The following is a 20,307-nucleotide window of genomic DNA, read 5'->3' as shown; positions in this document are numbered from 1 at the left end:
ACTTTTTGCCTTTTTTTCATAAAGGTGAAAATCCATTTCAGATTTTTTTTTTGTTATGGAAAAAAGGTGCTGATGTAGGCCTCTGGTAAAAGCAAAGTAACACAAAGTGAACTTTGGGAAAGTGGGGGACACTTGAAATTGCCCCTGGCACTGTCCTTTTTTCCATCACCAACTCTGCCTCTGGTTCCCCCCAGAGGTGATGGCTCTAACCTGTTCCTCAGTGCCACATGCTTAATTTCTCCAAGGTAATGAGTGAAAAGTGTATATAAAGGTGGTGAAAGCAAATGTTTGAAAATGGCTTTGACGGATGGTTTATTTTTTATCTCTAAACTGGTTTACTGAGGGTAAATATGTCAAGATGCAGCTGGTGCAGAAGGCAGGGGGGGTCCCCTGTTGAGGTGTCTCCATCTCTGAGTCTCCCCACTTTGAAGTACTTGTTAGCTTAGGACCCCCCTCCCCCCCAGGCACATACGTCCTTCTGTAGGACAGTTTTAAACTGTAATTGTTTATAGTAGCTCTGCTCTGATGTATTTTCAGTGTCAAACAGTTAAATGGGACAATCCATTTACTATTATGGAAACTTAAAAATGTACATCACTTAGGAAAAAATGAAATGAACGCAGTTCTTGTTTTGCAATCCTCACAGGGCTAATGAGAGGCTGGCTGAGATTAGTACTAAACTTCTGGTGGAGAAACAGCAGAACAAATCTTTACTCAGCACTCTTCATATGAGGCCAGTCCTCGAGCCGCCTTGTGTTGGAAACTTTAGTAATAGTTTAGTGCTCAATAGAAGTCTTACTCCAAGAGAAAACTTAATGATTTCTACCTCAAGTCTACGCCCTTCAGATAACAGCATGGAGACTTACTTGGCCAAGGTTAGTTATATTATCTTTTTTTCCCTTGGGTTTCAGATTTCTGATATAATTCTTATTTTTAATTTGGTGAAATTCTGAGTTGTTTATTTGACTCATGCACACTAAGTGAAAGCCATAATTTTGCGAATAAACAAAGGAGACGGAAATTTTATAAATTTTTTAAGTCCCTGGATTTCTCATTTTCAAGAGATACCTGTCATTAACTTTATTCAATAAACGCAACTAAACTGACAAATTTTAAATTTCTTTAAAAGTTGCATTTAAATTCTATTTTAGAAATTAAATATTATTACCTAATAACCAGAGATATACTCTCCGATGTTTAGCTTAGTTTCTGATTGATTCCAGTTTGGCATTGGTTCATAGTAATTTTCAAGTTTTGCTGCACCCTGGTTTTTCTACCCCTAAGCATATGTGTATGATTGAAATCCAGATACTTAATCACATACAGGTGTTTTTTATTTAAAGGAATCCAAGATAAATTCTTTTTATGAATTCAATAAACTTGTAACACTAAAAACATTAAGTTCTGTTTTTAAGTTTAAAATTTTTATGATTTTCTTCTGTAAGAATACATCCTTAATTGCTATTTTACTTACAGCATTTTTATTTTAATTGTTATAAAATGTCTTACTGAGCAATTGTAGAACATTTCTAAATACGTAGTCAAGTAAAGCAAATATTTAAATTTTTAAGATGAAGTTCACTTATGTCTCTGTCTTGCCCTCACCTGTAGAAATACCGATGTGGCAATGATAGGGAGCCTTTAAATTACAACTAGTTTTCATTGTGTATCATTGTTGTTAAAACAGCCATTTAAATCAGTGCATGTTGGTTTATGGTTTGATGGTGTTTTCTTGATCTTCTTATGCAGAGAAAGGTAGCATGGGCCCTTGTTAAGTGAGGGCTCAACCTGTTTTTTCTCACTTGGCTTCATGTCATAATAAAATAAAAAATAAATAGAAGAAAAAAGCTCAGGTTTCTGAGTGTTGCAGCTAAGTTGGGCCTAAGTGCTTCAGAGTTGTGAGACTGGACTGCATGGTGCAGAAAGAAAATGCATGGCCAACCCTTCTGTCAGTTGCTAAGAGTGAGGCAAACTTGAAATGTTCTCACTAGTTGTCACCAAAAATATCAGTCAGTGTATCATTTTACAAGATGACAATGAAAGTGTGTGAATACAAAAGCAAATGCAAGAGAAAATTCCTGAGAACATTTTTTCCTTTAACTTTTTTGGAGGAAAGAGCTGTTTATTTTTTAGTACTTCTAGATAAATTGAAAAATAGTTTATTTTAAATTCAGTGTTGTAGTTCCAAGGTACACATAGTTCTTCTGTGGGGCCTTGGGGCCAAATCATGCTAGATTTAGCAAGGGAGATTAAAAAGCACTTCTCTATCCACATGCAAAGACACGTCTTCATCATCACTACAGAGCACCTCACAAGAGTTATTATACAGTTACTGTTTACAGAATTCTTAGGCTTACAGAAAGAAAATGCCTTCTAGAATTGTTAGGGATGCAATTATTTCTGCTAGGAAAACATAAAATAGTGCTATGAGAGCTGTGAACATACTGTTTAAAATGACAGGAAGGGATGGGTTTTGGGATGGGGCTTTACGAAACAACAGACTTCTAAAGCTTTTCAGCTGTGATTCTAGAAAGTAAAATGTTAAAAATGGCTTTGGGATTGAATTTATCATTCTCCTTTATTTGCAAGATTTTAACATTTTGGACTGTCCCTACTGTGAAGTTCTAGCTTACTCAGCCTTTTTTTCTAATTTGATGGAAAATACTTATAATAAATTATTGCTCTAAGTCTGTGATTTCAGTCGTGCTGGTTGTCGAAGCAAGTTTTTTCCATGTTCATAACACCTGGATTTATCACCTCTCTCACCACTATGTGAAGTACAGCCTTGTTGCTTGACACCATTGTAGTGGTAGCAGATGACCCCATATCTGTTTTGCTAATGTTTACCCTCATTTCACATTCTAGTTTATTTCTGGGATGTTTTGTCCTATATGTCAGAAGTAATTTTACAGTTTTACTCAGTCATATTATTTAGTTATATTAGTATAAAATACAAAAAGTTACAATTAGCCTGAGCAGTTACATCACTGTTAGATTTTCTTGCATATAGAATTTTTTTCTAAAAACTGAAAACTTAAAAATTGATTCCAGACAACTTTATACAGATAAAATTTCTCTATTTTCAAGATTTATGCTCAAGAGCTTTTAAGTATCTGTGTGCTAACACAATGCATGGCTACAAACAGTTAACAAATGTCATTCAAATCTATTTTAAATATGAAGATTAAATTTTACACTGATTGATTTTGGACTTTTGGTGTGTTACTGACACTTTTGAACATTTTCTAATTTATTTAAGTAATTTTTAAATTTCTCAAATGTCCATTCAGTTTAGCAACTCTTTTTCAAAATGGGATTATACCAGTGCACCAGAGCTAAAACGATTAATATTCCTAAGACTTTTTAACTTTTTACATGACACAGCACATGTCTCAGCAGAATCTGGTCATGTTTCTTTTAAAAGTAGCCTTCCAAGACAGGGCACATCCACTCTGAATTTTAATTCTAATCAAACTATCACAGTAGTTAAGAACATTTCTCAAAAGGCAGAGGCAGAGTTCAGTAACCTTGTTTCTGGTATCAGTTCTCTGCTCTGTGGACTCCCTCCTGCCCTCATTTCATTTTGTCTGAATGGACAAATGAGGAGGCATTTTATCTTTTGAAAGATAATCGCTCAACTTTTTCCAGTTCTTTTTCTTTCATTCGCTTTTTTGAATGTACTTAATTTTTCAGCTCCTCGATCAACAAATTCTTTCTCATTTCTTTTCTCTCCAGCCAAGTACATGTGTTTACTATTTACAAACTGACAAGTGTCATTTCCTTCATACATTAACCTATTTACAATTGGATAATGAATCAAAGTGGTTTAAATGGCTTGATTGTATTACATTTCCATAGTTGTACTTATTTTTATAACACTTAAAATAAGAATGATACCAAATTTTAACTTAAAAGTATCAATAATCTGAAAATATATTAACTTTGGAAATGAACATGTGTGTGTACATGTGTGGTGAATGTATTTTTATCAAACTGACCTCAGAAAGAGAGGACAACATTATTTGCCAGCCTGTGAGCTCATTTTTTTTTTTTAATGGAGGTACTGGGGATTGACCCCAGGCCTCGTGCATGCTCAGCATGCATTCTACCACTAAGCTACACCCTCCCCCACTGTGATCTCAAATATAATTGAATGGTAATACATTATGGTTGAATGAATGAACATTTATCTGTATTTGTTGTGCTTTGTATTGTCATTGGCTTCATTATGTTTCTCTAAAATGTTCCTTTCAACTTTTCCCTGCTTTAAAGTGGGGTTGTTTTGAACAATGTGCACTAATCACAAAGTCAGGGAAGAAAGACACGTTTCTCCAGGTGTGGTCTGGCCATCTTCCTTGTTGGAACTGTGGTGGGGAAGGTGGCAAATGACACTTCTTTTCCCCTCCAGAGTTCAGAACCTAGGAGTCAGGCAGTCCTGAGTCAGTGAGGTCCTAAAGCATCCGAAAGAATTGGAGGATGTGCTTTAGATGTGCAGCCACAGTGGGGTCTGAATCCTTCATCCCAACAAGGTGCTTCAGGCAGGCTGAGGGTAGGAAGCAGGTGCCTGACCCCCACCCAGGGCTCTGCCAACTGCAGACCCCAGTTCACCAGGCTGTGGGCAGACACAGGTTTCCAAGGAGGAGATTCAGAACCAAGGAGGCACTTCTTAGTTCCTTCTCCCAGATTCAGCAGTTAGGGGAGGGCAAAGGGAGTGATAGTCCTCACGTGGAAGCTTGAGCCCAAAGAAATGAAGTTCGCCTGTAAATTCTGACCAGATTTAAATTATAATTGAGATTAAGCTCTTGTCTTTTGTACACACCAACTAATGATGAGAGATTGGATAGAGGTATGCTAGAGGATAAAGAGAAATCTGTTTTGTGTTTTAAATTTTGCTAGAAATAACCCACAAAATAACTTAAATTTGTTTGTTGACTGATTCTGGTAAACTGAGTTTTATTTGGAGGAAACGAATATTCTTTTAAGGAAGAATCTCCTCAATTTCAGCTTTCTTGATTCAACTTAACATTTTTCTCATTCAAGTTCCCTGTCCTGTGGTTGAAAAATTTTGTGCTTTATAAACTGAGTATAGTGACTGCTACTAATAGGAGTCATGATACTGAACTTTGGTCCCTTTATTCTTGTCCATGCCTTTAAAATGTGTATTTTGGTTATAAAGCTACTATTTCATGTCTCATGCCTCAAACATTATTGAGCTACATGACAAAGTTTTATATATTCATTTTCTCTCAGTTATAGTTAAACTTTTATGTGTTTTCCCTTAATATGAGGAAAGTAGCTGGCATCGAACTCTAGACTAAGAAGACCATTGGCTCTGTGACCTCAGGAAAGCTAGTCTCTCTGAACCTGTTACCTTTTGTGTAAAATTAGAGACTTTGACTAAATCAATGATTTTCATACCTTAAAATTTTTTTTTCAAAGAAAGACAATTGAAACATTTTTATTCAAAGAAAAGAACCTTTTCAGAAAACATTTTTCCCCCCATGAAACTGTATTATATAAAACAGAGACAAGTAGAGCTGTTGAGGTAAAGGAACAATGGAGACTCTGAAGCTGTGACTTCTCTGTCCCTCAATCCTGCAGTGTCCCCAGTGGGACCTTCCATTTCTATGGGACATAGTCTGCAAACTGCCAGTTATGAGAGAATCCTCCTAATTAAAAATCATTAGAATTAAAACTTGCTGATACATTGTCTTCCTGTGTATAATTTTCTCACCTTTCTATGTTTTTGTTAAATGGAAAAGTTTAAGTAAAACTGCAGATGCATTCTCCTTATTAATGTTGGACTTCAGACTACTTCCACCATTGGGACATAGTCCTCACCTAGAAATAAACATAAAGGTCCAAGAAGTACCTATTTAGGAAAAGAGCTTTGTGGGGGAAAAGATAGTAATCTTACATTCAACTCATATAAAAATGTGATCTACATTTTGCATAGTGTTTATTAATGGTTATATGAAATTATTTCAGTAAAGGCTTCTCCCTTCATCTGTTAGGAGTTATTCACTTCACAAGACCTGTCTGGTACTGTTGTCATATTATTCATTGTATAAGGCCTCTCTAGAATGCTCTTGTCAGAAAAGTGTTAATGGAAAACAGTCCAAAATACTGGGAAACGTTAGCCAAAAATTTTGTCTTTGCATCCCAAATTTACAGAGGCCTTGACTATCATGTTATTGTTATCACCACAGTGTTTATTCTGTTAAGTATACTATTTTAGACTCTGTTTGGTGAGAAGATACCTTTTATAAGAAAATTTTTAAAAGAACACTCTAGATGGGGACACTTGTAGTTTGAAATGTCCCCCACACATTTCATAATGAAGTAGGTAACTGTAATTGGTCAAGTTTCAAAAAGTTGGCCCTAACTTCTAGAATGGAAACGAAGTTATAGGTAAAGGATTATGTCGTGTTTTCCTTGTTTCTAACTCTAGAAAGTCGGGAATCAAAAACCAAGTTTGAAAACTGGTGCTAGCCTCTCTTTTCCCTTTCTTCAAGCAGATTTTCTGAAGTAAATGTTTTAGTCATGTAAAGAGAGAAAAATACATTGTTTAATTTTTTGCCAGTAGAATTTTCACATGACATTACAAGAGATCCACTTTCTTCATTTTATGTATTTAAGATTCTGTGCTGAAAAAATTATTAGCATAGAACAGACCTTAAAATTTTAGTTTTATAAAAGCACAAGAATGGACAGCTCATTTTAGGGAAAAATCCATTAAAGTAAAAAAACTTTTATAAAGGGCACTTTTTCTAAGAATTGCAAAGTAATGCATTCAGTGTAAATATGATTTGAATTGCTTAAACTTTTTTTTACCATTAAGATCAAATATCACCCTCTGAAATTATGTGTATTCAATAAGCCAATATTTATTGTACTTTTCATCAGATGAATCTACATAGCATTACATATATATGTTCTCAATGATCTAAAATCAAAATAAGTAGGAATTTATTTTATTTTATTCATGTGATTATTTTTCTATTTAAGCAATCCCCAAGTTAGGTCTAGTCTCTAAAAGTATTATTTAAAGGCCATATTTCATAAGCTAGCTCTCATTCCTGTGATAATGTCTCTTGTTTAACTTAAACATTATAAATAATATTTGACTTATTTCAGATGCGGGAGGAGTTGGAAAAGAATATAACTAGAGAACTAGAAGAAGGTATGTTGTGAAAATTTATGAGTCAAATTTAGACATTGATTTCTGAAATAAACTGTAAATAGTAAGTGGTATCTATTTCCATTGTTTGAATAACAGATACTATGTTAAATTTTTTTCTTATATGTATCTAATGAAAAATGTGAAAGCTTATCCACTCATAATGAAATATATACTTAATTCCTCATTTCTTCATCATGATCCATAGCTTTAAAAAAGAAGTCTGTGTTCTCTACTTCTGGCTGTACCCTTCCTCTCCTGCTGTCCCCGTGAGCCTGTCACCTGCACACAGACCTGTTCTCAAAAGCATGGAGGTCATCAGCTTCTCAAGCTACTGGTAGTGACTGAGGCCAAAGACCCCAGACTCAAGCAATCACAGTTCATGTGGCTGTCACCTGGTGGATGACAATTAAATTTCCTGTCATTGACTTTGTCACTGGTTAACATTTTGCCCTCAGGAAAAAATCCAAATTCCTTAGCTTGGGAGAAAAACACCCACATCAGTTTGGCTCCTGCCAAAGTGTTCAGCCGCGTCTCTTTCCTCCCCTGCTCCACCCTCTGCTCCAGCGTCTGGTCAGACTGCATCCAGCTCCGCGGGCACCCTTCCTGCCTCTGCTCTGTGTGTTTGCTTCTTGCCTCTCCCTCCCGCACTTTCTCCCCCTCCTTCAGGTTTCTGCTTACATATCATGGCCACCAAAGAGCGGACAGTATTGACACAAAGCTGGACGTCCCTTCTGAGTGTTCCACCTGTGCCCTCTTTTATACCTGTCATGGCATTTATGACTCTGTACGGAAATTGCCTGTTCATCTATTTTTCCAATTTATGGTACATGATTTTCCAGGGTGGACTGTGTCATCTTCATCTTGTGATTCCAGTGCTTGTCACAGTGCCTTAGCACATGGTTGCTGAGTAAATGAATGAAGAATGAGAAAACCAGGAGCTCTGATCCTTAGCCACAAAAGCAGTTAATTCAACGTGCAACCATGGGCAAAGTCTAGAGTAGTAATCTTGTGTTTTGTGTTGTAGTTGTATGTAGATACTTTTCATTCTCCTTAATACTTAGAAAGGTCTCACCTTTTGTTTTAAACTAACTTATATTTCGTTACCTATGAAATATTTTAGATAAAGAATCTAATTATTTCATTTTCTTTCCAGCTGCTGCTGAATTTGAATCTGGATCCTATGGAGCTCTTCTAGGATCTACGGATGACTCAAATCTAAATCAAGATCTGGTTTTGAAAGCACGTCAAGAGTATGTGCAGATTTTGAAGAAAAAGTATATGGTCTAAAAAGTAAATACTAAAAATTTATCTGCTGGGCTGTTTGTCTGTAACATTTTAGTTATTTCCCATTAAGTAAGACATTGACAATGTTTATTAAAGGAAAATATTTTTGTATTATATGTGCATGATTAAATTTATTTAGTATTTTAAACTACATTTCTCTGCATCTCAGTAACTTTTAAGTGGATTTTGGGAATAAAACCCAGCACTATTGAGATTACATACTCAAACTGAGCCCAGATCTCAGCTGTTTAGGCAACACCCAACCACCAAACTTGTCATTAATATTTGAAAAGACTATGACTTCAGTCAAGTGGTAGATTTTAACCCTGGCAATGTGGCCTTTTAAGACGCCAAACTATTTTGTTACCTTTACAAGGAGGAGTGTATGCTGTCCTCCCAGGTTTGTGTATGGTTCAAAGACACTTTAAGACTTACATGTGAGAGAGGCAGCATGGGGCAGCCAGGCTTCTCGCGCACGGGACTGTGGCTGAGTAGGGAGGGCCATGAACCGATGCATTTTGGAGCCCCGGCCCCTGGGGAAGCGGTGGCTGGTGAGTGGAATTGGGGACGGCGTAGGGGCTCCCAGGTCCTAGCTCCAGTTTTGCCATTGTTTCCTTGGCAAAATCCCCCCAGTTTCTTGTCTCAGTTTTCTTATCTAGAAATGGGTCTAGTGCTTCAGTGGGCTTCCAAACATCCAGGAACTCCGTTCCTACACTGGGGCACCCTCCCATTCCACCCTGCTGGGCCCCAATTTCCATTTGGCCCTCTGGAGTTTCCAAGGTTTCCTGGCCTGCTCTTGGAGCCCCTAACACACTCCGGCCCAGCTTTCCATTTACTTTCCTCTGCTTTGGGCCCCAGAGGCCGCTGTGAGATAGAGGATGGGTAGAGTTACTGGGCTTCAGTTTCCCCAGTGCCACCCGTAGGTGGTCGGGCTGGGGAACCCTGGAATGCCTGGCATGCGGCACAGCATGGGCATGGCAGTGCTGGGGCAGCTGGCGCGGCGGCTGGGTGTGGTGGAGAGTCGGGCGCGTGACCGGCACTGTGCCACTGACCTCCCCCTGGCCTCACTCAGTGATGCCTAGCTGGTCCTCCTCTGGCCACGGCAGCTCATGAACGTCAACGGGCACAGGGCCGCGGAGCTGTTCGGGCTGACTGCTGAAGAGGTCTACCTGGTACATGATGAGCTGGACAAGCCGCTGGGGAAACAGGCTCTGAAGTTGGGAGGAAGCGCCAGGGGCCACAATGGAGCCCGTTCCTGTATTAGCTGTCTCAACTCCAATGTGAGTCTGCCCCTCTGTCCGGCACTGAGTTGAGTGGGCCGGTACAGGGCCCCCAGCATTCCTCATCAAAGCTCCCTGGGCCCCTCTGGCTCCCCAACAGGCAATGGCACGGCTGCGGGTGGGCATCGGGCGCCCGACACACCCAGATGCAGTGCAGGCCCATGTGCTGGGCCGCTTCTCCCCAGCTGAGCAGGAGCTGCTGCCTCCACTGCTGGAGCGCGCCGCTGACCTGCTCCTGGACCACATCTGCGAGAGGAGCCAGGGGCCTTCGTTGGGCCCCTGATGCCAGTGGACCCAGCTGCCTGCCTGCCTGTTGTGCCCACATGCCCAGCCACATCCACAGACGTGCCGCGCTGACCTGTCGTATCTGTTTTTATATAACTCTTCTCTGGGCTGCCCCCAGGCCACCTGTGGACTGAAGGGAGCAACTATAGCGGGAGCGGTCCATTTCTAGGAGAGGAGGTTGGTCTCTCTGTGTCCTACTTAGAAAGTAGGGAAACTTCAGGAAGACTAAACTTTTTGAACCTTTTTGGAGAACCAGAGGTGTGAATCTGTAAAATTAAAGGTACCCACTTGGAAGCTGAGGCCTCCTCAGGGCGTTCCCACCTCCCCCTGCCTCTGGAGGAAGGGCCCACAGGGTCTAGCAAGCCCCTCTCCCAGGGGATGTGTGGGCATGTCTTAGCCCACTGAGGTCTTGGCACACCTTTCTTCAGCCCATTTTATGAATGGGAAAATGGAGGCTTAGAGAGGTCCAGCCACATCCCCAGGGCCACACAGCCACAGCATGGTATAGCCATGATCTGCACCCAGGGTTGCCATCTTGCTGTCCCTGGGGCCCCTGGCACCCTCACCTCAAGGCTGCCATGTGCCTATAAGTTTCCCACATGGGTGGTGTGTGAGAGCAGCCTGAGGTCCTCAGGGTTGGGTGGGATGTGGATCCATCGAGGCACCAGGCCCAGGTCCCCAAGCTGGTAGGGTGTGATGCTGGACAGCTGCTGCAGCAGAGACCCGGTCTTGAGTGGCTGGGTCCTGGACTGTCTGCGGAGGGAGGGTGGTGTCATCGCCTCCATTTCACAGATGAAGGAGCTGAGATTCAGAGAGGCTCTGGGGATCCGGATTTCCAGCCCAGGCTCAGCTGAGGACAGCCCTTGGACGAGTCCCACAGCTGCTTCCTCTGAAGTCACACAGGGTCACTCACTCACCTCTCCTTGTGCGGGCCACAGGGCTGGCTCCCCCGATGGGAACACCCAGCCATCTGGGGCTCAGGACCGTGGCTGAGCTGAGCATCACCAGCAGCTGCTGCAACATCTCCTTGCACTGCAGCTGGAACACTACATCAAAGTCACCATCCTCTTTGTCTGGCTGCATCTGCTGGTAGGGGTGGGCGCATGGGGCCAGGTCCTTAAGTCAGGCCCCAGCAGCCACCTCTGGGAGACCCTAATCCCAGTGCCTGTTTTCTCAAAGTGTTTGCTGGCTATGGTGGGATACCCATTCTCCTAATGAGAAAACTGAGGGCCTCAGAGGACTCCATCCAGCTCCTTTGAGACTTCGAAGGGACCCCTGAAGTACAGAATCAGAAAAAGACAGACTTGCCAGGAGTCTCTCAGGGGAAGCTGGGGCCTCAGGCCTGGCCATCTCTGAGTGGCCCAGTTACCTCTGAGCAGTTTCTGTCCTTGGCTCACCCCCGCCCGCCCTCCGCTTGCACCCCCTTCCAGTTCACCTGCATAACGTCCCGGAGGAAGGAGGTGGCCTGGGCCAGGGCCTTCTCCAGGCTTGCCCGAACCTTCTGCTCTTCTGCCAGCTGCTGCTGTAGCCGCCGCACCTCGGCCTGCTGCTGCTCCAGCTGTAGGTTCAGCTGGTCTCTCTGGCTCCTGGGCCCGGGACCGGGACAAGTCAGCCACCTCCCTGTTCTAGGGCGATGGGCCCTGCCTTTTCTCTCCAGCCCACAGGGGCCCTCACTAGCCCCAGACCTCAGCCTGTTTGACAGATGAAGCCTCAAGGCCCCTCCAGAGAGGGGAAGTCGCTGGCCCGTGTTGTGCGGCCGTGAAGGGATGGGTTCCCACCTGCTCCCACCGCTCTCCCTTCCGCAGGCCGCGCCTCAGTGCCTGGTTGTCCTTCTGCAGCTGCAGGAGGCCCTGCTCCTGTTGGCTCAGCAGGAGGCGCAGCCGCTCGGCCTCTGCAGCCGCTCGGCCTCGACCGTGCCCTGCTGCTGCTCGCGGCAGTTCTCCGTCAGCATGAGGATGATCTGCAGTGTGGCAGGTTGGCCGTGGCCTGGGCTTGCCATCGACCCTCAGCCAGCCCCATTCTGCCAGCTCTGGACTCAGTGAGGGCTCGCCCCGCTGGACAGAGAGGCCAGCCAAGGCCCTGGGAACCCAGCGTCTCTCTAGCAGCAGCTGGGTCCCCAGAGTTGGGTCCCACGTCAACCAGTTATGGGGGCTTTAGACCAAATATAAACCAGAGATGTGGCCAGAGCCCCCACAGGGAGGGCCCCATCCCCAAGCTGCTGCCTCCCTCGTGATTCTTTTTTTTTTTTTTTAACTAACATGATGGTTTTTAATGGGAACCAGAGGTATGGTTACAATTACATAGTCTGACACAAAAAACCCGTGGGTGATCAGGAGTTGGAAGGTTACAAAATAATGAGGGTAACACTGGGTACAGGAAGAAGAGCTGCTCCAGAACGTCAGGAGCCAGGCTAGTGCGGCCTCTCCCTGCGATCCTGTCTGTGCTCACCCCTGGAGTCCATCTTGCCAGCCTCCCTCGTGATTCTGATCCACCCCTGCTGGACTGTATTTGCCTCAAGGGCAGGGCCGCTAGGGTTCCCTCCTGCCTTCGGTGCCAAACACCCCGTGATGAGGGCCTAGAGGGCACACCTTCTGGTGGCCTTTGCTGTGCCTGGCCATGACCTTCTGGGAGTTCTCAAGCAGCCCCAGCTGTTTGCACAAGTTGTCCTGGGTGCCCCTGAGCCGCTCATCCTCCTGCAGCAGCTGCATGCCTTGCTGTGATACCCTGGCCAGCTGTAGGGTCACCGTGTTGTTCTCCACGATGGCCCGCTTCGTCGTGTCCCACATCTGGTTTGTGGCCAGCTTGTGGAACTCGGAAGCCACCAAGTTCACACACTAGATGATCTCCTCCCTCAGTCTAATCCGGGTGGGTGGGAGTGGGGGGGTGGGGGTGGGCGCAGGCCTCAGGCACCCCCTGCCTATGTGAAGGTCTCCAGAGCACCGAGGGCCTTTTTATGCTCTATCTCCCAAGGGCCAGGGGCACAGTCAGGAGGTTTTTACTGTAGATCCTTTGTACCTTTGGAATTTTGGACAATATCAATGTATTGTTGCCTATTAAATAAATATAATTTAAGCCACAAAAAGTGGCAAAGGAAAAAAAAAAGACTTACATGTGAGACAGCGTGCTTCAACTACCCGTTATTAAAGGCAAGTTTTAACCTCCCGTAGAGAGGAAAAGGTATGTACTGAGCCTATGCAAATTAGCTTAACTTTCCTGACTATGAATTGGCCCATAAATATAAATGAGTCTGTGTTTCTGTAAATAGAGGCTTAAAGGGACATTTCAAGTCCTAGTTTCAGGAGGATTAAAAAAAAAGTCAACTAGGGAATTAAAAAATTTTTAAAAACTACATTTATCTAATATTCCTTAGAAGGAACTATTATAAGCTAACTTTGGATAATACTTGGAAATTTTGGATACAGCTGGAATTGAATTCAATTTATTACTTAGTTAACTATGATAAACTGCCTGCACGGCTTGAACCAAGAGTACAGGGACAGCATGTTCTTCCCAATAGGAACAAAACTAAACAAAAAAACAACTCTCCTGAATCTTTAAAATTATGTTCACTGTGATTTTAGTCTAGTTGGTTACTCCCCAGATGAGTTGTGACTGGTAGATTTCTAGCTGTTCTAGAATTTTTCCTAATTCTGTCAGGTTTACTTCACGAAAGTACTGAGGAATAGGGTTGTTTTGTTTTGTTTTGTTTGGGGTGGGGTTAAAGGTAAGCTTTGGAGCATCACAAACTGAGATTAAGATGATATGATTATATCTAAGGTTATTTTTGCTTCTGCCATGTTGAGGGCCACATCACCCCAGAGAACACAGAGCCTAAATGACCCTTGTATGAGTGTATTTCTGTAGGGCTCTTCCTTTGCTTAGACAGTATATATTCACTATGCCAACTTCAGATTTGTAACTTGGACCAATTTAGAACACCAGGAGGCCTCTTCATCAACAAAACTGTCACTATAATATTTAGCCAAGGACAGTCTAAATGTCCTGGCACTGCTCATGTGTGCTGAACTAGTGAACCAATTTCCAGCAAACATATGCTTTACCAGCACTTCGTCTAATTTACAGAGCTGTCCATCAACCTGTTCATCTAGCCATTCAGTATCTGAGTGCCTCTTATGTGTTAGGCACTGAGTATGCCCTGGTGAGGTAAAATCTCTATATTCTCAGAGTTTACAATCTAGTTCGACTTCTTTCCTCTTCCTTACCTCCTCAATACAGATTCCAAACATTATTGGTGCTAGAGTCACAATCTTAAGGCTGCAAAAATTCCGTTGGAAACGCTGGGTCTACACATTTTCCTGATCACTTTTAGGTGACTGAGCCAAGAAGAATCCCATGAGTTTACTTATTGAGGAAACTTGCCACGGTAGAAAGACAGAGTATTGGCTTTGGAATCTAGGTGGCTATAGTCTTTATCCTGACTTTCTTGTGAGGCCATGGAGAATTATTTTGGCTCTGGGAGCTTTGTTTTACTTGTCTGTGAAAGAGATAATGATAACCGTCCTGCAGGGTGGTTGTGTGGCATAATGCCTGCAAGATAAAACACTTTCTACAGAACCTGGTTGGTGATCATAGAAAATAGATATACTTTTAAAAACATCTCCATGTGAGATTTAAAGAGAAAAAGACTTAAGAAAAAACTTCTCCTACAGTTGTGTGTTAAGGACCACAGTGTGCTACAAAAAACACTAAGTCACGAGACAATTTTTAGTTTCCTATTCTATCACAAAATTACATGACTTTCATTAGGTACCTTCCCCCTGTGAATCTTTCCTCATTTGTAACTGCGAAAAGATTAGCCAAGGGTCCCGAGCGTATAAATCAACTCTTACACAGGTTAACTGTTAGCCTTACTCAGCTAATTGTAAGAACTACCAGGGCGTTCTAGTTTTACCCGAGCACTCATGGTTATTAACACACCACGAAACCAGCTTTTGAAAATGTCAGTAATGCTGTTTATTCACAACTAAAGTCAGACCTGCGAGGCTAAGAGCGCTGAGGTGATTTCATGAAATCAAGAGTGGCCAATAGGCACAAATAAACTCTGGTTTCACCCTTTCTTTGGAGGTCAACTGGCAGGTAAACCGATTGAGCCCTCACCTTATTCAGACCAGAAACATTCAACCCTCCCCAGCGCCCCGGGCACTCGGCCCTCCCGCCCAGATCCGCCCAGACGCTCGTCTTAGCACGCCCCGGGCAGCTACCCCTCCCTCCCTAAGAGCACCCCGCCGGCCTCGCCTCCCGGGCAGCTGCCAGTGGAGGCGCTAGGGGCGGAGCTCAGAAACCCCGAGGACGTGACGGAGAGGCAGTTCACGGTTGCAGATTGGTGGGCGGGGAGGGAGGGGTGGCACCCGTCGCCGGAAATGGCGTGATCCGGAAGCGTCTTTCAGCTGAGAAACGGGGCTGAGGGTTTGGAAACGCAGACTTAAGGTTGAGTGTGACTGAGTTGATTCCAGTCTGGTTTCCAGTTCGCAACGGTTTCGCTCCTCACGGGTTTTTTTTTTCTTTTTTCTTTCTCTGCGACGTGAGTGGCATTGTCTCGCGGTGGTTTCCGTGAGCGTCGCTAAGGAAGGACCTAGGACAGGGGTGGTGGAGGCGGGGAAGACGCTCTCAACCGGCTGAGTGCAAGTTCCTCGCTCGGCGTGAGCGGCGCGTGTTTCCTGGGCGTCGGGTGGTCCCGGCACGTTGTGGGTGGTTATTCCTTGTCCAGACGCTCACTTTAATTCGGAAAGAAAAACCACCGTTTTCCAGCACTTCTGAAGGAGGAGAAATAAGCAACAGGAAGATGTCTGTTTTCCCTAAAATATCTTTGAGGCTTGAGGTTGAAAACTATCTCAAAGCGGGCTTCATGAATAAGGAGGTAGGTCAGATATACACGTTATATGAGATTAGCAAAAATTCTAATATTTATACAATCTAGAGAAATACAAAAAGTCTAAAAGGAAGTCTAATGTTTGCAATCTTTGTTTCTTACTTTCCGAATGTAAAATGAATAGTAATGTCTTTCTGCCGGTATTTAATTAATGCCTTCCGAGGTAAGAGGTGAATGAGGTATCTGCTGTAACACTTAGGAATGGGAAAGAAGGGAGGGGGAAAAGCAGTTGTGTGCCTGGCAGTAGGCATGGCCCTGAAGAGGTTACAAGGATGCACAAGAAAAGATCCCTGTCTTTGAGAATTTAAGCCCTGGAGAGAACAAACACTTGTAGTCTTAGAGCACTTCACCTGACACTAAGGTGAAAGAGATGATAGACTTTATCGAGTGCTGCGTAAATGCTACCAGTTGTGCTAGGTGATGTGCAGACCTTTATTTTCTAATCTTAAAAGTCATTTTCTCGTGGGGATTTCCTCCCCCTTTTTGCAGGTGAGAGGACTGAGGGTCTAAAGAGCCATCTCACTGACTGCAATTGACACCCCTATCATGAGACAGTATTGATCTGAAGGTGAAGAGCTCAGGGTCAATGAGAAAAGAAACACATTTGGAATCCCAAGCCCCTGGTTTGCAGTCCAGTCCTTTGAGTCAATTACTTCACATCCCTTAACCTTGATTTCCTTTTCTGTGAAATTGGAGGACTGTTAGCTATATTTAACTTACAAGGTTGTTTTAAGGTATTGTAAGTGCGAGCACCTGGCATCGTTTTGGCTCATGATAAACCCTCAACAAATACTCATCCTGTGTGCTGCGGGCAGTGCCTAGCAAAGAAGTCTTCGGTGAATGTTGATTGTCTTTGATTGCCAAGCCTGTGCTCTTTCCACTTTACTGTCCTGCCTGCGAGCAACTCTGTATTTTCCAAATCTTTTGTCTTCTGTTCAAAGTAAAGCCCCTTAAACGTTAGCTAATTTTTAAAGATGTTGGTGAAGTCATGACTTAGATTCGATTTCTACATTTTATTTCCAAAGATTATGTTAAGGGACGAGAGAGTATGGAAAGAGAAACTATCTTCCTAATTTCAAAGAACTTACTATGTAAGGAGTGTATTAAGAGAAAAAGGCATTTGGCAGTTTTTCTCCCAGCGATTTTTAAAATGGTTAACATTGTTTTATAAAAGAAGATTCAAATGTCTTTCTTTGACATCACCTCTGCCTCAAACCCACTAACTATATGATTTTACAAAAAGAAAAACCATCCCTTTGTAAAAAGTATCAAAGGTAACAGAATATTTAGTTTAAACTTTGAGAAAATACTAATATTTTAGGCTAGTAGATTATTAGGCTGGCAAGTGGTTTATGAAGCTTATGTGAGGCAGGGTATAGTCAAAGATGACAAAAGATGGTGGGAAATGTATCTTGAAAAGTTTCAGTTAATGACAGGGAAACTTGGTCGTTTTGAGTCTTTCTCACTTCATTTCTGACAGATACCTTGCTACCTGCTTTTTTAGACAGTATATGTTACATTTAATAATACCATATTAAAAAGCTGATTTCAGGGGGAGGGTATAGCTCAGTGGTAGAGTGCATGCCCATCATGCACGAGGTCCTGAGTTCAATTCCCAGTACCTCCATTTAAAAAAAAAAGATGATGATGTCATGAGGAATCTTTGGATGATGTTATCAATGTTACTTATTCTTCAAATATTGGTGTTTTAAAAGGTTACTAACCAATTTGCTCTAGGATCTGAGATTAGAAAGCAACTAGTTCTACAGAAATAATGTAACAGTTACTTTCTTAATAAGTAGAATGAAATCCTGAATTTGAGTAAACATAGCAGATAATGTTAACAATGTTAATAGTGCTTTGAAGTTGAAGCAGTGTTTTTCTAAGCCCTTCATGTCAGGCATTTTATTAGGTGTTTATTAGCATAATCCTGTGAAGTATTATCATTCCCTTAGTGTTATTAACACATAAACAATACAGAAAAATGAAATGGAAATGAACTATTGCTGAGTGATGTTTCAGTACTTAAATGTATATGTGTATATTCTGCTTAATATCTTTAATTTGTATAATGAAATTGAAACATTAACTTGTTCTACTTTTCAGGTTGTGTCTGCTTTAGGTAAACAAGAAGCAGAAAGGAAGTTTGAAGCTCTGTTAAGTCGCTTGTCACACCCTCCATCGTTCACAACTGTCAGAGTAAATACCCATCTAGCCTCAGTGCAGCATGTGAAAAATCTGTTGTTTGATGAGCTTCAAAAGGTTCATGCAAATTTTTTGTCATTATGTACATTATCAACATTTCTATAGCCTGTGTCATCTTGCTTCTCCCTAAAATCATGTGAACCATAATCTATTACAATTTTACAAATAAGGAAATTGAGGATCATGAGTGTTAAGTTGTTCAAGGTTACAGAGTGGGTGCTAATGCTAGAACTTGAATTTAGTACTTGTGATTCTGAATTTATTTAGTGACTGAGTAGGTTGCTTAATCCCTCTGGGCCTCAGTTGCTTCATCATTAAAATACATGTTAAGAGGTCCGTTCTAACTCTAAAACTCTGTGATCTTGTGCTAAGCAGCAGATAATGATCAGGAGGGCAGATTGTATAGCTGAGGTGAGCCCAGAGGTAGGGAAGTACCTACTGATTACCTGCAGGATTATATTTTTAATTAATTTAATTTGAATATGATGATTTAATTAAATATAGTTTTAATAAAAGGAAATTAAACAGTGTAAAAATATATATTTTTAACATTTTTTATTGATTTATAATCATTTTACAATGTTGTGTCAAATTCCAGTGTTCAGCACAATTTTTCAGTTATTCATGGACAAATACACACTCATTGTCACATTTTTTCTCTGTGAGTTATCATCACATTTTGTGTATATTTCCCTGTGCTATACAGTGTAGTCTATTCTACAATTTTGAAATCCCAGTCTATCCCTTCCCACCCTCCACCCCCCAGGTAACCACAAGTCTGTATTCTCTGTCTGTGAGTCTATTTCTGTCCTTTATTTATGCTTTGTTTTTGTTTGTTTGTTTGTTTGTTTTTGTTTTTGTTTTTTAGATTCCACATATGAGCGATCTCATATGGTATTTTTCTTTCTCTTTCTGGCTTACTTCACTTAGAATGACATTCTCCAGGAGCATCCATGTTGCTGCAAATGGCATTATGTTGTTGGTTTTTATGGCTGAGTAGTATTCCATTGTATAAATATACCACCTCTTCTTTATCCAGTCACCTGTTGATGGACATTTAGGCTGTTTCCATGTTTTGGCTATTGTAAATAGTGCTGCTATGAACATTGGGGTGCAGGTGTCATCCTGAAGTAGATTTCCTTCTGGATACAAGCCCAGGAGTGGGATTCCTGGGTCATATGTTAAGTCTATTCCTAGTCTTTTGAGGAATCTCCACACTGTTTTCCATAGTGGCTGCACCAAACTGCATTCCCACCAGCAGTGTAGGAGGGTTCCCCTTTCTCCACAGCCTCTCCAGCATTTGTCATTTGTGGATTTTTGAATGACGGCCATTCTGACTGGTGTGAGGTGATACCTCATTGTAGTTTTGATTTGCATTTCTCTGATAATTAGTGATATGGAGCATTTTTTCATGTGCTTTTTGATCATTTGTATGTCTTCCTTGGAGAATTGCTTGTTTAGGTCTTCTGCCCATTTTTGGATTGGGTTGTTTATTTTTTTCTTATTGAGTCGTATGAGCTGCTTATATATTCTGGAGATCAAGCCTTTGTCGGTTTCACTTGCAAAAATTTTCTCCCATTCCGTAGGTTTTCTTCTTGTTTTACTTCTGGTTTCCTTTGCTGTGCAGAAGCTTGTAAGTTTCATTAGGTCCCATTTGTTTATTCTTGCTTTTATTTCTTCTAGGAGAAAATTTTTGAGATGTATGTCAGATAATGTTTTGCCTATATTTTCCTCTAGGAGGTTTATTGTATCTTGTCTTATGTTTAAGTCTTTAATCCATTTTGAGTTGATTTTTGTATATGGTGTAAGGGAGTGTTCTAGCTTCATTGTTTTACATGCTGCTGTCCAGTTTTCCCAACACCATTTGCTGAAGAGACTGTCTTTATTCCAATGTATATTCATGCCTCCTTTGTCAAAGATGAGTTGACCAAAAGTTTGTGGGTTCATTTCTGGGCTCTCTATTCTGTTCCATTGGTCTATATGTCTGTTTTGGTACCAATACCATGCTGTCTTGATGACTGTAGCTCTATAGTATTGTCTGAAGTCTGGGAGAGTTATTCCTCCAGCCTCTTTCTTCTCTTCAGTAATGCTTTGGCAATTCTAGGTCTTTGATGGTTCCATATGAATTTTATTATGATTTTTTCTAGTTCTGTGAAATATGTCCTGGGTAATTGGATAGG

The 20,307-nt window shown here is 41.8% G+C and overlaps 2 protein-coding genes, 1 non-coding gene and 2 pseudogenes across 12 annotated transcripts in view; 4 read left to right on the top strand and 1 right to left on the bottom strand.

The window, feature by feature from the left end:
• The window catches only part of ANKRD26 (ankyrin repeat domain containing 26), a 73,955-nt gene extending 65,335 nt beyond the window's left edge, over positions 1–8,620 (top strand). For all 8 annotated transcript variants that reach the window (XM_031444652.2, XM_031444653.2, XM_031444651.2 and 5 more), the window contains 3 exons: positions 647–875; positions 7,138–7,183; positions 8,337–8,620. In XM_031444652.2, coding sequence (XP_031300512.2) covers positions 647–875; positions 7,138–7,183; positions 8,337–8,470 — 409 coding nt within the window. In that variant the 3' untranslated portion in view covers positions 8,471–8,620. The remainder of the gene's footprint in view (positions 1–646; positions 876–7,137; positions 7,184–8,336) is intronic.
• Positions 8,621–8,918: 298 nt separating this feature from the next.
• On the top strand, positions 8,919–10,298 carry LOC105102341 (peptidyl-tRNA hydrolase-like; annotated as a pseudogene).
• Positions 10,299–10,616: 318 nt separating this feature from the next.
• LOC116150453 (cilia- and flagella-associated protein 157-like) lies at positions 10,617–14,956 on the bottom strand (annotated as a pseudogene).
• A 443-nt stretch (positions 14,957–15,399) lies between these two features.
• NSUN6 (NOP2/Sun RNA methyltransferase 6) overlaps positions 15,400–20,307 on the top strand; it is a 38,830-nt gene continuing 33,922 nt past the window's right edge. For 2 of the 3 annotated variants that reach the window (XM_064479405.1, XM_031444666.2), the window contains exons 1-2: positions 15,400–15,910; positions 18,029–18,184. In XM_064479405.1, coding sequence (XP_064335475.1) covers positions 15,836–15,910; positions 18,029–18,184 — 231 coding nt within the window. In that variant the 5' untranslated portion in view covers positions 15,400–15,835. Of the gene's footprint in view, positions 15,911–18,028; positions 18,185–20,307 lie in introns of those variants that run through there. The other variant, XM_064479406.1, reaches the window with a different exon arrangement.
• On the top strand, positions 17,477–17,549 carry TRNAD-AUC (transfer RNA aspartic acid (anticodon AUC)). Its single transcript has one exon. It is a non-coding gene; the product is annotated as a tRNA-Asp (tRNA).

This window comes from Camelus dromedarius, chromosome 26 (assembly GCF_036321535.1).
Source record: "Camelus dromedarius isolate mCamDro1 chromosome 26, mCamDro1.pat, whole genome shotgun sequence".
NCBI lineage: Eukaryota > Metazoa > Chordata > Mammalia > Artiodactyla > Camelidae > Camelus > Camelus dromedarius.
The sequence above is the reverse complement of the archived record's forward strand: the minus strand, read 5'-3'. Positions and strand labels throughout refer to the sequence as shown.